General features: G+C 43.6%; 1 protein-coding gene across 3 annotated transcripts in view; it reads right to left on the bottom strand.

The window, feature by feature from the left end:
• aig1 (androgen-induced 1 (H. sapiens)) overlaps positions 1-13,534 on the bottom strand; it is a 61,413-nt gene extending 47,879 nt beyond the window's left edge. Inside the window, exons 1-3 of one of the 3 annotated variants that reach the window (XM_042321708.1) lie at positions 13,179-13,534; positions 5,129-5,284; positions 2,545-3,069 (exon numbers count right to left, since the gene is read on the bottom strand). In XM_042321708.1, coding sequence (XP_042177642.1) covers positions 2,986-3,069; positions 5,129-5,284; positions 13,179-13,319 — 381 coding nt within the window. In that variant the 5' untranslated portion in view covers positions 13,320-13,534 and the 3' untranslated portion in view covers positions 2,545-2,985. Of the gene's footprint in view, positions 1-2,513; positions 3,070-5,128; positions 5,285-13,178 lie in introns of those variants that run through there. The other 2 variants (XM_024420142.2, XM_042321707.1) reach the window with 2 other exon arrangements.
• Between the last annotated feature and the right edge of the window lie 250 nt (positions 13,535-13,784).

The following is a 13,784-nucleotide window of genomic DNA, read 5'->3' as shown; positions in this document are numbered from 1 at the left end:
AAAGAGGACCGAGCACGCCCCCATTCTCATCGACCTGGCTGCAGTGGATGCAGGTTGAGAGCTTCAAGTTCCTTGGTGTCCACATCACCAACAAGCTAACATGGTCCAAGCACACTAAGACAATCGTGAGGAGGGCATGGGTTCTCAGATCCTCAAAAGGTTATACAGCTGCACCATCGAGAGCATCCTGACTGGTTGCATCACCGCCTGGTATGGTATGGGAACTGCTCGGCATCTGACCGTAAGGCGCTACAGAGGGTAGTGCGAATGGCCCTGCACATCACTGGGGCCAAGCTTCCTGCCATCCAGGCAGGAAAGAAGCAAGAAGAACAGATGGCAGTGGGAGTTTACTTGCTCGCCTACGGATTCTCAGAAGGCTGCCCGATCTGCGGCCCCTTTCCCTGCGTCTTTTCTTCAGGCAAAAGGCATGGATCTGGGCCTGTTCCCAGAAAGCAGGATATCCTTCTTGTCGGACTCGTTAAAGGAAAAAGTTTATTCCAGTCCGCGGTGAGTAATCGCTGTTCTCATGTCCAGAAGTTATTTTTGGTCATAAGAGACAGTAGCAGCAACATTATGTACACAATAAATAAAAAAATAAGTTACACAAAATGCCAAAAAACAAACAAAATAGCACTATTGGTTGGGAGAATGTAAAACTTCAGCTATGTTCCTCGGCGCCATCTTGATCACTGCCTGGCAACTGTTCGGCCTCTGACCGCAAAGCACTACAGAGGGTAGTGCAAACGGCTCAGTAGATCACTGGGGCCAAGCTTCCTGCCATACAGGACCTCTATACCAGGCGTGTCAGAGGAAGGCCCTAAAAATTGTCAAAGACTCCAGCCACCCTAGTCATAGACTGTTCTCTCTGCTACCACACGGCAAGCGGTATCGGAACGCCAAGTCTAGGTCCAAGAGGCTTCTAAACAGCTTCTACCCTCAAGCCAGAAGACTCCTGAACACCTAATCAAATGGCTACCCAGACTATTTGGATTGCCCCCCTCTTTTACACCACTGCTACTCTCTGTGGTTATCATCTGTGCATAGTCACTGTAATAACTCTACCTACATGTACATATCACCTCAACTAACCGGTCCCCCGCACATTGACTCTGTACTGGTACCCCCCTGTATATAGTATCGCTATTGTTATTTTGTTATTTTACTGCTGCTCTTTAATGACTTGTTACTTTTATTTCATTCCATTTGGAGTGTTACAGCTGAAGGCTCCTCTCCTCTTCATACGTTGGTCAGTGACCGTTAGAAGAGCCCAGTGTAAAGGACAGAGAAGCTTTTTCTTCCCAATTCTGTGGTATCCAGTCTTGTCCCATCGCTGCAACTCCCGTACGGACTCGGGAGAGGCGAAGGACGCCATGCGTCCCCTGAAACACGACCTCGCCAAGCCACACTGCTCGCTTCACCTGGAAGCCACCCGCACCAATGTGTCGGAGGAAACACCGTACACCTGGCGACCGAAGTCAGCGTACATGCGCCTGGCCCGCCACAAGGAGTCACTAGAGGGTGATGGGACAAGGACATCCCGGCCGGCCAAACCCTCCCCTAACCCGGACGATGCTGGGCCAATTGTGCACCACCTCGTGGGTCTCCCGGTCGTGGCCGGCTGTGATACAGCCTGGGATCAAACACTGGTCTGTAGTGACGCCTCTAGCACTGCAAAGCAGTGCCTTAGACTGCTGTGCCTCTCTGGAGCCTATTATTTATCCTTTTTAACATATTAAAATTAGCGCTGTCAGAGTTAATCAGTTAACTCAAGGTCACTTTTTGTAATTTTGGTTTGAAAGTGTTGAAACACTGAAAACATCCAACATACATAATCTATATACTAAAAACAACATTGTCAAAACAAGTTGACTTTGAGGTTAAAGAAAGTGTCTTTATCAATTTACCTGATTTTGATAATATTCCTTTAATGCTTTTTGTATAAATACATCTTAAATTACAGCTCAATTTGAGCAAATCATTAATTTGCGATTAATCCTGATCAATCACAGGAAATCCTGCGATGAACTGGATCAAATTTGTTTGACAGTCCTAGTTGACATTTAAATGTGAAAATGCACATGTCAAAGTGTAGTGGGCATGAATCGGTCATGGTTGCTCATGGTCACGTGATGAGGTAAGCCCCGCCTACGACTTCAAAATGAGTGCTGGCCCTTTTGGTCGAATGTATGGAAACCACATGTCTGACTTTTTGCACGTTCTTTTTTTTCATGTGTTTTTTTCTAAGGGTACCTACACAGAAGAACACAGGATCAAAATTCGGTCCCAGCACACGTCACATGATCTATGGTAAACAAGGACTGTGATACACAGAACATGCCTGTCCCTATTTCACTTTAGGCCATGTTAAAAAAGATGATGACATGACATGTAATTTTCTTCTTACTTATTACACAGTGACTAGGCCAAAGTTAGTGAACATGAAATGATGTCCCTATCTTTTGGCTCGAGGCCTGGAAAAACCATCATATTGGCAACCAGTATCTTCCCAGTACCTTATAAATACACATCTCTGTATGAACCCCTCAGCGCCTGCTGCCTGGGCACCCTGGCCCTTCGCCACCTCCTCACTGTATGAAACTAAAACATCACCTCTTCCTGCAACAGAAAAAAAGACGGCAGCAAAGATCCAATTGAAATATTTTTAGAGTAATTATCAGATGGCAATCACGGACACAAGGGCAGATAAAAGCAAGACAAACACAGTTTCCTTTTTCTCGTTGCCTGCCCGCTGCCTGACCGCTGCCTCCAAGGCTGTCACATGACACCCATCCTGATAGATGACTTGGCATTTGCAAAGCAAATGGGCCGTGCTGCATCCAAGACAATGTGACTCGGTGTCCTTACTTATGCAAAGGCCCTCCCAGAGGCCAGTGCAGTCCAGTAAGACCACAGACAGCAGCATGCACCAGGGAAAGGTGTCCACTGACTCACAGGGAAGGCTAGCTAGGGGACCTTTCCTTTCCGTCAGCCTTTCGGTTTCACCAGTGAGAAGTGAGATGGATTTGGCTGACCAACATATAGGCTAAAGACTAGCATGTGTCTGGCGACCTAGAAGAAAAACAGACACTTGTTTAGTATGTGGAGTTGTTGAGTTTCTGTTATGCTTCTCAGATACGGTACCTTCGGAAAGTATTCAGACCCCTTGACTTTTCCCACATTTTGTTACCTTACAGCCTCAATCTAAAATTGATTTTTTTTAAAATACATCTGCAATCTACATACAATACCCCATAATGACGAAGCGAAAACAGGTTTTTTGAAGTTTTTCAAATGTATAAAAAAACATTTAAAAAAATATCTTATTTACATAAGTATTCAGACCCTTTGCTATGATACTCGAAATTGAGCTCAGGTGCATGCTGTTTCCATTGATCATCCTTGAGATCCTTCTACAACTTTCTACAACTCCACATGTGGTAAAATCAATTGATTGGACATGATTTGGAAAGGCACACACCTGTCTATATAAGGTCCCACAGTTGACAGTACATGTCAGAGCAAAAACTAAGCCATGAGGTTGAAGGAAGAGCTCCGATACAGGATTGTGTTGAGGCACAGATCTGGTGAATGGTACCTCAAAATGTCTGCAGCATTGAAGGTCCCCAAGAACACAGTGGCTCCATCATTCTTAAATGGAAGAAGTTTGGAACCACCAAGACTCTTCCTAGAGCTGGCCGCCCGATCAAACTGAGCAATCGGGGAAGAAGGGCCTTGGTCAGGGAGGTGACCAAAAACCCGATGGTCAGAGTTCCTGACCATCTGGAGATGGGTGAACCTTCCAGAACGACAACCATCTCTGCACCCCTCACCAATCAGGCCTTTATGTTAGAGTGGCCAGACAGAAGCCACTCCTCAGTAAAAGGCACATGACAGCCCGCTTGGAGTTGCCAAAAGGCACCTAAAGACTCTCAGACCATGAGAAACAAGATTCTCTGGTCTGATGAAACTGAGATTTAACTCTTTGGCCTGAATGCCAAGCGTCACGTCTGGAGGAAACCTGTCACCATCCCTACGGTGAAGCATGGTGATGGCAGCATCATGCTGTGGGGTTGTTTTTCAGCGGTAGGGACTGGGAGACTAGTCAGGATTGAGGCAAAGATGAACGAAGCAAAGTACAGCAAGATCCTAGAATAAAACCTGCTTCAGAGCACTCAGGACTGGGGCGAAGGTTCACATTCCAACAGGATAAGGACCCTAAGCACACAGCCAAGACTATGCAGGAGTGGCTTCAAGACAAGTTTCTGAATGTCCTTGAGTGGCCCAGCCAGAGCCCAGACTTGAATCCGATCGAAAATCTGAAAATAGCTGGTGCAGCTACACTCCCATTCCAACCTGACAGAGCTTGAGAGGATCTGCAGAAAAGAATGGGAGAAACTCCCCAAATACAGGTGTCCTAAGCTTGTAGCGTCATACCCAAGAAGACTCGAGGCTGTAATCGCTGCCAAAGGTGCTTCAACAAAGTACTGAGTAAATGGTCTGAATACTTATGTAAATGTGATATTTCTGTTTTTTATTTGAATAAATTTGCAAAAATTTATAAAAACCTGTTTTTAATTTGTCATTATGCAGTATTGTGTATAAATCATTTTTTGGGAATAGGCTGTAAGGTAACACAATGTGGAAAATGTCAAGGGGTCTGAATACTTTCCGAATGCACTGTACTCTACATCAGTGAAGCTGTAGTATTGTATGCTGCACTGAGGTTACTTGCATTAAATAACAATAATGCAATGAAGCACATATTCCGGTACATTAGCTGTTTCTTCAAATATCTTTCTTCTATCCATGAATGATTCTTGAAAAGGGAACGAGAATGGAAACATATGGTTGTTGTGGATCAGTGGTTTCAAGCATCTTGACTGTCAGAGTAAGAAAGGCCGTTCTTAACAATACAGAGCATTTACAGTGTCTTCTGCTTCTTTCTCAGTGAATTTGTGCCTCGTTGGTGTACTGTAAAAGGGAAACTATCATAGTCCCAGATCTGGTTGTGCTGTACAGTATAGTCTACTTCAATGGTCGTTGAGTTAGCGGTACAACACAATCAGATCTGAGAGCAGACTCCAACGCTCCAGGCCTACTGTAGTGTTGTGTCGTGACTATCGCTCACCACTCCAACGGGGAAGGCCAGCACGGCCATCATCCAGTCCCTCAGGCCAATGAGCTTCCTAAGCTGCCTGTCTTGCTCCTGGTTCTCACTGCCCTTGGTCAGCAGTCTGGACAGGTCTGTCAGCACACACACGCCAAAGAAAACTGCCTGGATCACCTAGAGCAGGGAAGGCGAGGACAAAACGATGTGTTCTTAGAGATAAGAGCAGCCACAACAGATTACACAATAGTTAGACATTATCATGTCACTCTTTCTAAGCAGAATAGCTGATCCAGGAGTTGTGTCACGGGACAAAGAATTTTACAACACAATTTAAATCCGGAGAGGTGAACCGGAGATTATTTTGGGTCACAAAATCAGTAGAGTTCGTCATCTCTCAAGAGGACAGTAGCATTAAATATGAATATCACATTATATTCATGGGAAGCATATGAATCCCAAAAAGCATATCTATAAAACATTCATATGTACATCAAAAAGGAGTTCATTGAGGTGTCCTCTAAAACGCAATAAAATACATATTTTATATAGCAATACAAATAATTATATAACAACTGAACAATTACATAAACCTCATACTTTCGATGTCTATCCCCTTAAACTAGCATATGTCATTTTATGTGGGTCTATGAGCAGTCTGTGGCAGCGGTGGGGATTATTTTAGCATGAAATTAAGAGCTAGAGAACATAACAGGGTGTCTTTATCGCCACAGCAAAAACCCAACAGACTGGAAAGTGTGACTTTCATTCTCATTTAATTCAATGTTTCATTTCGGATACCAGGAACCAGCATTATCTTTTCGATCCAAAAATTGCGTTGCAGAACTTGGTTCTAGGACACGGTAGTGCCCAGCAACAGCATTTAGTGTGACACCTAGCTAACACACAAGACAGCTGTTTCATTTCTCAGGCGTTTTCGCAGCCTTTATATCTTTGACTTAGTTTTTTTGCCTTTGTAAGCAGCAGGTTTAGCCTGAGGCTATGCAAAAAACGAATGCCTTCCAGGTTCTTTTTCACTTATCTCAAATGCAAGGGGTTTGGAAAACAGAGCTCTCACAGGGAATGAATGCCAAAATCTAAGCATAAAACCCTTTTAATATTTCTACAGGCTCTTTCCCTGCCCTGTATTGCAGGCACTTAGGAGCAACTACAATAATTCCTGGACTGGAGCTCAGGTTATAAAGTGTTGCTCCACACAACTCAAATGTCTGCAGCTGGGATAGTGGAGCACAGAGGGAGTCTGGGAAGGAGAATATGGAAGCTGCATGAACAAGAGAGATACAGAACCAGTTTAGAAGTTTAACAGCTATAGGAGTGATGATGTACATACTACAGCATAATGTAATTACAAGACAGAACATATCCAACATGTATTGCCCTATATAGACTAATGGGAAGCAATGTAATGTCTAGGAACCTAATTACCTCCACAGTTAGCAGAGGCTGACAGGAGAGTAGAGTAATGCATCATGTCTTACTTAGCAAAGACATTAGGCACTGTCCTACACTCCCCCTAGCCCTCTTTACATGTGCTGTGTAGTGTGCTGGCCAGGTGCAGAGAGGGCCTTCATAAGTACTGGGTGGTCTAGGGAAGGGGACAGTATGTAAAGCCAGACATAATATCTCTCTGTCCACACCTGCCTCCTCTGGGCATCACCTGACACTCTGTGGCAGAGAGGATCTGCACTCTGGCACTGCAGCTATGCCACTTATATAATGTGTGTGTGTGTGTGTGTGTGTGTGTGTGTGTATGTGTGTGTGTGTGTGTGTGTGTGTGTGTGTGTGTGTGTGTGTGTGTGTGTGTGTGTGTGTGTGTGTGTGTGTGTGTGTGTGTGTGTGTGTAACATAAAACAGATGACATGCTCTATATGGTCACTTATTTGGCTTAAAGGCTCTATGCAGCTGTTTTTATCACACAATCAAATAATTTTTGCCTAATTGGAGGGACATTATAACCTGAAAACTAGCTGTTATTGGCAGAGAGGTTTGGAACGCTCTTTGTTATTTTACCTTGTTATTTTAGCTTGTATACTGTTGTTTAGGGTAGCTCTCATTGTTTTATTTTACTGTGAAGCCCCTAGTCCTGCTCAACATGCCTCAGATAGCCCCCTTGTCCCACCCCCCACACATGCGGAGACCGCACCTAGCATAACTGACGCCTCCAGAGATGCAACCTCTCTCATTGTCACTCAATGCCTAGGTTTACCCCCACTGTACTCCCACCCTACCATACCCTTGTCTGTACACTATGGCCTGAATCTATCCTACCACACCCGGAAATCTGCTCCTTTTATTCTCTGTTCCGAACGCACTAGACGACCATAGCCTTTAGCCGTACCCTCATCCTACTCCTCCTCTGTTCCTCTGGTGATGTAGAGGTTAACCCAGGCCCTGTGTGTCTCCAAGAGGTCTCATTTGTTGACTTCTGCAACCGTAAAAGCCTTTGGTTCATGCATGTTAACATCAGAAGCCTCCTCCCTAAGTTTGCTTTATTCACTGCTTTAGCACACTCCGCCAACCCTGATGTCCTAGCCGTGTCTGAATCCTGGTTTAGGAAGGCCACCAAAAATTCTGACATTTCCATCCCCAATTATACAACATTTTCCATCAAGACATAACTGCTAAAGGGGGCAGAATTGTTATCTACTGTAGAGATAGACTGTAGAGTTCTGTCATTACTATCCAGGTCTATGCCAAAACAGTTTGAGCTTCTACTTTTAAAGATCCATCTCTCCAGAAATAAGTCCCTCACTGTTGACGCTTGTTATAGACCCCCCTCAGCTCCCAGCTGTGCCATGGACACCATATGTGAATTGATTGCCCCCCATCTATCGTCAGAGTTCGCACTGCTAGGTGACCTAAATTGGGATATGCTTAACACCCCGGCTGTCCTACAATCTAAGCTAGATGCCCTCAATCTCACACAAATTATCAAGGAACCTACCAGGTACAATCCCAAATCCCTAAACATGGGCACCCTCAGATATAATCCTGACCAATTTGCACTCTAAATACACCTCTGCTGTTTTCAACCAGGAACTCAACGATCACTGCCTCATTGCCTGCGTCCGTTATGGGTCCGCTGTCAAACGACCACCCCTCATCACTGTCAAACGCTCCCTAAAACACTTCTGCGAGCAGGCCTTTCTAATCAACCTGGCCCGGGTATCCTGGAAGGATATTAACCTCATCCCGTCAGTAGAGGATGCCTGTTTGTTCTTTAAAAGTGCTTTCCTCACCATCTTAAATAAGCATGCCCCTTTCAAAAAATGTATAGCCCTTGGTTCACTCCAGACTTGACTGCCCTTGACCAGCACAAAAACACCCTATGGCGTACTGCACTAGCATCGAATTGTCCCCGCGATATGCAACTTTCAGCGAAGTCAGGAACCAATACACACACTCAGTTAGGAAAGCAAAGGCTAGCTTTTTCAAACAGAAATTTGCATCTTGCAGCACTAATTCCCAAAAGTTTTGGGACACTGTAAAGTCCATGGAGTATAAGAGTACCTCCTCCCAGCTGCACACTGCACTGAGACCAGGCAAAACTGTCACCACTGATAAATCCACGATAATCTAGAATTTCAATGAGCATTCCTCTACGGCTGGCCATGCTTTCCACCTGGCTACCCCAACCCCGGCCAACAGCTCTGCACCACCCGCAGCAACTGGCTGCACTCCCCTCTTCAAGGGGGAAGACACTCTAGACACAAACTGTTACAGACCCATATCCATCCTGCCCTGCCTTTCTAAAGTCTTCAAAAACCAAGTGAACAAACAGATCACCGACCATTTCGAATCGCGACCAGTTTGACTATTTTCTCTGTATATATCAATGATGTCGCTCTTGCTGCGGGTGATTCTCTGATCCACCTCTATGCAGATGACACCATTCTGTATACGTCTGGCCCTTCTTTGGATTCTGTGTTAACAAACCTCCAAACAAGCTTCAAAGCCATACAACACTCCTTCCGTGGCCTCCAACTGCTCTTAAATGCTATTAAAACTAAATGCATGCTCTTCAACCGATCGCTGCACGCACCCGCACACCCGACTAGCATCACTACTCTGGACTGTTCTGACTTAGAATATGTGGACAACTACAAATACCTAGGTGTCTGGCTAGACTGTAAACTCTCCTTCCAGACTCACATTAAGCATCTCCAATCCAAAGTTAAATCTAGAATCGGCTTCCTATTTTGCAAACAAAGCCTCCTTCACTCATGTTGCCAAACATACCCTCGTAAAATTGACTATCCTACCGATCCTTGACTTCGGTGATGTCATTTACAAAATAGCTTCCAACACTCTACTCAGCAAATTGGATGCAGTCTATCACAGTGCCATCCGTTTTGTAATCAAAGCACCATATACTACCCACCACTGTGACATGTATGCTCTCGTTGGCTGGTCCTCGCTACATATTCGTCGACAAAACCCACTGGCTCCAGGTCATCTATAAGTCTTTGCTAGGTACACTGGTCACCATAGTAACACCCACCCATAGCACACGCTCCGTCCGGTATATTTCACTGGTCATTCCCAAAGCCAACACCTTCAACACCGCCTTTCCCTCCAGTTCTCTGCTGCCAATGCCTGGAACGAATTGCAAAAATCACTGAAGTTGGAGACTTATATCTCCCTCACTAACTTTAAGCGTAAGCTGTCAGAGCAGCTTACCAATCGCTGCTGCTGTACACAGCCCATCTGTAAATAGCCCATCCAACCAACTACCTACCTCATCCCCTCATTTTCTGCTCTTTTGCACACCAGTATTTCTACTTGCACATTCTCATCTGCACATATATTACTCCAGTGTAAATTGCTAATTTGTAATTACTTTGCCACTATTGGCCAATTTATTGCCTTACCTCCTTACTTCATTTGCACACACCGTATACAATATTCTATTGTTATTGACTGTACTTTTGTTTATCCCATGTGTAACTCTGTGTTGTTGTTTTTGTCGCACTGCCTTGCTTTATCTTGGCCAGGTTGCAGTTGTAAATCCGAACTTGTTCTCAACTGGCCTACCTGGTTAAATAAGGTGAAATAAAAAATATACATTTTAGCAAGTCAAAACTCTGCCCATGTAAAACCTGCTGATTAGAAGGTCCTGTGTAAATTGTATTTTCAAACAGCAACTATCTGGAAATAACTCTGATCACATTTATTCACACTTTCACAGTGTTTGTTTTTGAACAATATGATACAAAACACAGGAAAAACAAAATTGTTACTGCATTGGGCCTTTAAAACTGATTAATTGAATAACTAACAACTTGGAAGTGAGAGAACATTTTAAACCAAAAGTATGACTCAGTTTCATAATCTGTCTGCTAGGTGCCTCAGTTTTTATCCGAAGAGGCACTATGCTAAACCACAACAAAACTTTTCAGATCATATGATTTGATTCCTCCAAGCACAGGGGTTAGACATTTTGTTCTGCCTATTGTATTCATGTGGACAAAGGCCAGATCTCACTGGTGGTATCAACCCACTGGACAGCCCTGTGTTCTGCTCCTCATGTATCCTCGATGGAAACCCACATCTGAACCCCACACTCAATAATGAATGACTGAGACCCAATGAAAGCATATCTACAGGCTAAAATCACAGCTAGGCAGCCAAGGTCCTAAACCAAGTGAAGTGTAACAGAATTAGTGTAGACAGACAGAGGCGTGGAGGTTAGGCCTGGCTACCGTGGCTGGTTTCTAGAGTTTTCCACTAGACTTCTATCCCATTCGCCCTGAGTAAGGTCTGATTCTAAAGCCTGCGAGCGAGTGGCATCTTTTGCTGTGATAATATTTCTTCGTTGTCTGTTCTAATAATAACTGCTTCATATAGCAACACTTAATCATGATGATGACGTATAGAATAATACGAAACCAGTTATTCAAAAGGCCTGTTTCATGTCAAACTCAATCCATATCAACCTCACATCGTGTTACCTTCATTTCTTGTGCCCCTATTTGTGTGAGAGCTAAAACAGAGCAAACTACCCACTACCAGTGTCCCACTGGGCAAAAAAAACTGGTTGAATCAATGTTGTTTTCACGTCATTTCAAAATAATACAATCAATATGATGAGGTTGAATCAACACGGAAAAGTGTTTGGATTTGCGAAGAATCATCAAAGTAAAGGCAAACGTTATTTTCTTCACCCAACTTTTAACCTAAATCCAATGACATGGTGACACTTTCTATTGATTTCATGTTGAATTCACATTAGTTTACAAATCAACCAAATGTGTATCAAAACTAGATGTGGAACTGAAATCTGTTCACAGTGGGGTGTGAGTAGCAGTGGTGTAAAGTACTTAAGTAAAAATACTTTAAAGTACTACTTAAATAGGTTTTTTGGGTATCTGTACTTTACTATTTATATTTTTGACTACTTTTACTTTTACTTCACTACATTCCTAAAGAAAATGATGTACTTTTTACTCCATACATTTTCCCTGACACCCAAAAGTACTCGTTACATTTGGAATGCTTAGCAGGACAGGAAAATGGTCCTTTCACACACTTAACAAGAGAACATCCCTGGTCATCCCTACTGCCTCTGATCTGGCGGACTCACTAAACACACATGCTTCGTTTGTAAATTATGTCTGAGTGTTGGAGTGTGCCCCTGGCTATCCATAAATCACACAAGCAAGAAAATGGAGATGTCTGGTTTGCTTAATATAAGGAATTTTAAATTATTCATACTTTTACTTTTGACACTTAAGTATATTTTAGCAATTACATTTACTTTTGATACTTAAGTATATTTAAAACCAAACACTTTTAGACTTTTACTCAAGTAGTATTTTACTGGGTGACTTTCACTTTTACTTGAGTCATTTTCTATTAAAGTATCTTTACTTTTACTCAAGTATGATAATTGGATACTTTTTCCACCATTGGTGAGTAGCTTTGATTCCTGAGAAAAATAAAACTAATAAGCAGAAGAATGAGAGAATCCGTCATAAGTAGTAGGACATTGCACATTTTCATTACAGTAAATTGGGAGCTAAATCTAAGTACTATTCCTGGGGTTGGCATATTCACGTCACATTGGCGTTTTTATCATCACGGCAGTAATTCATCATGACTAAAGACAGAATCATGACTAAATAGTAAACACAAACATGCTCATGCACGCGCGACACACACACTTTGTCAGGATTTATACGATAGGCTTAAACTAGATGTTGTAATGCACAATAACAAAACATGTTTATTGCTGTTATTGCATTTAGCGCCATTGCCATGAAAATAGTAGTAAAATGGCTCAGCAGTGGGCTTCTAATGTGGAAAACATGAGTCATCTGTTGAAAAACTGACAGAACATCAGGATCTAAATATGTGTGTGTGTGTGTGTGTGTGTGTGTGTGTGTGTGTGTGTGTGTGTGTGTGTGTGTGTGTGTGTGTGTGTGTGTGTGTGTGTGTGTGTGTGTGTGTGTGTGTGCGTACATATACTTATAGAGTAAGCAAAATGTGAAAATGTATTTCAGAAAACAAGAGTGCAACTATTCCTAGAAAAAAGAAGAGCAAAACACAGACAGTGAGATAAAGAAAACATCCTGGGTGTTTTCGTAGAAGGTTTTTTACTATCCAAACAACGTTCTCTTAAAATAAAGGCTGTGTGATCTAACAGGGGAATCATTTGAGCTCGGGATGTCGTTATCCTAATCACATCATCTCGGGTACCCACGGGCAACGGATGGTTCCTTAATAATTGTGATTCATGTGATTCCAATGTTGCAACAAAAAAGGCAACTGACTTGCGCGCAGCCGAGAAGAGGGGGGGCCTTTTTAGTGGGTGTGAGCTTTTAATGACCGTAACACTTGCCCAAAAAATTGAGGAGTCTGTACAGCGCTGGAAGAAACAAAACATATTGTAGCTGACAGCCTAATAACACAGCAGGCCCGTTTCGCAACTGAGGGTGGGCGGTATCAACAACTGGAGGTAGGACACTGACTGTCTGTAGCATATCATACCATGACGTGCTAGCATTTCTGAATGACCAGGCTCCGGTCTAGAGAACAATATTACACTTACCAGGTCTATGAATGTTAAAAACTTCCAGCTCCCGCCATATGTTTGATGCGCGGGCATGTCAATTGCTTTATAATTGCAGAGGATGGAGAAATAGGACAGGAGAATGGCTACCCTTAGCACCTGAGATGGGATGAGCGCCATGTTTTTTCTCAGTGTCCTTGTCTCGTCTCCTGCTATATCCTCCTGTCAGATTGATGCTGCGGGTCTCGCACAGTGCAGGGGGGTCGTTGCCTCGGAGAAGGGAATCAGACAGAGGAGGTTGCGTACGAGATGTGAACGTGAGGAAAGGGATGAGGAGGAGGGGTGTTGCCATAGAAACAGAACGCAGCCTCTCCAAGACGAGGAGGAGCAGACCACTATGTGATGCTCTGCATACATACAGAGGCTCCTTCAATGATGTCTTTATAGTCTGGTCAATGGTTTTGGCTAGTCTAGTGTAACGGATGTGAAACGGCTAGCTTAGTTAGCGGTGGTGCGCGCTGAATAGCGTTTCAATCGTTGACATCACTTGCACTGAGACCTTGAAGTAGTGGTTCCCCTTGCTCGATGCTTTGTGGGTGACTGTTGTTGATGTGTGCAGAGGGTCCCTGGTTCACGCCCGGGTAT

This window comes from Oncorhynchus tshawytscha, linkage group LG05, assembly GCF_018296145.1.
Source record: "Oncorhynchus tshawytscha isolate Ot180627B linkage group LG05, Otsh_v2.0, whole genome shotgun sequence".
NCBI classification, from domain to species: Eukaryota; Metazoa; Chordata; class Actinopteri; order Salmoniformes; family Salmonidae; genus Oncorhynchus; species Oncorhynchus tshawytscha.
The sequence above is the reverse complement of the archived record's forward strand: the minus strand, read 5'-3'. Positions and strand labels throughout refer to the sequence as shown.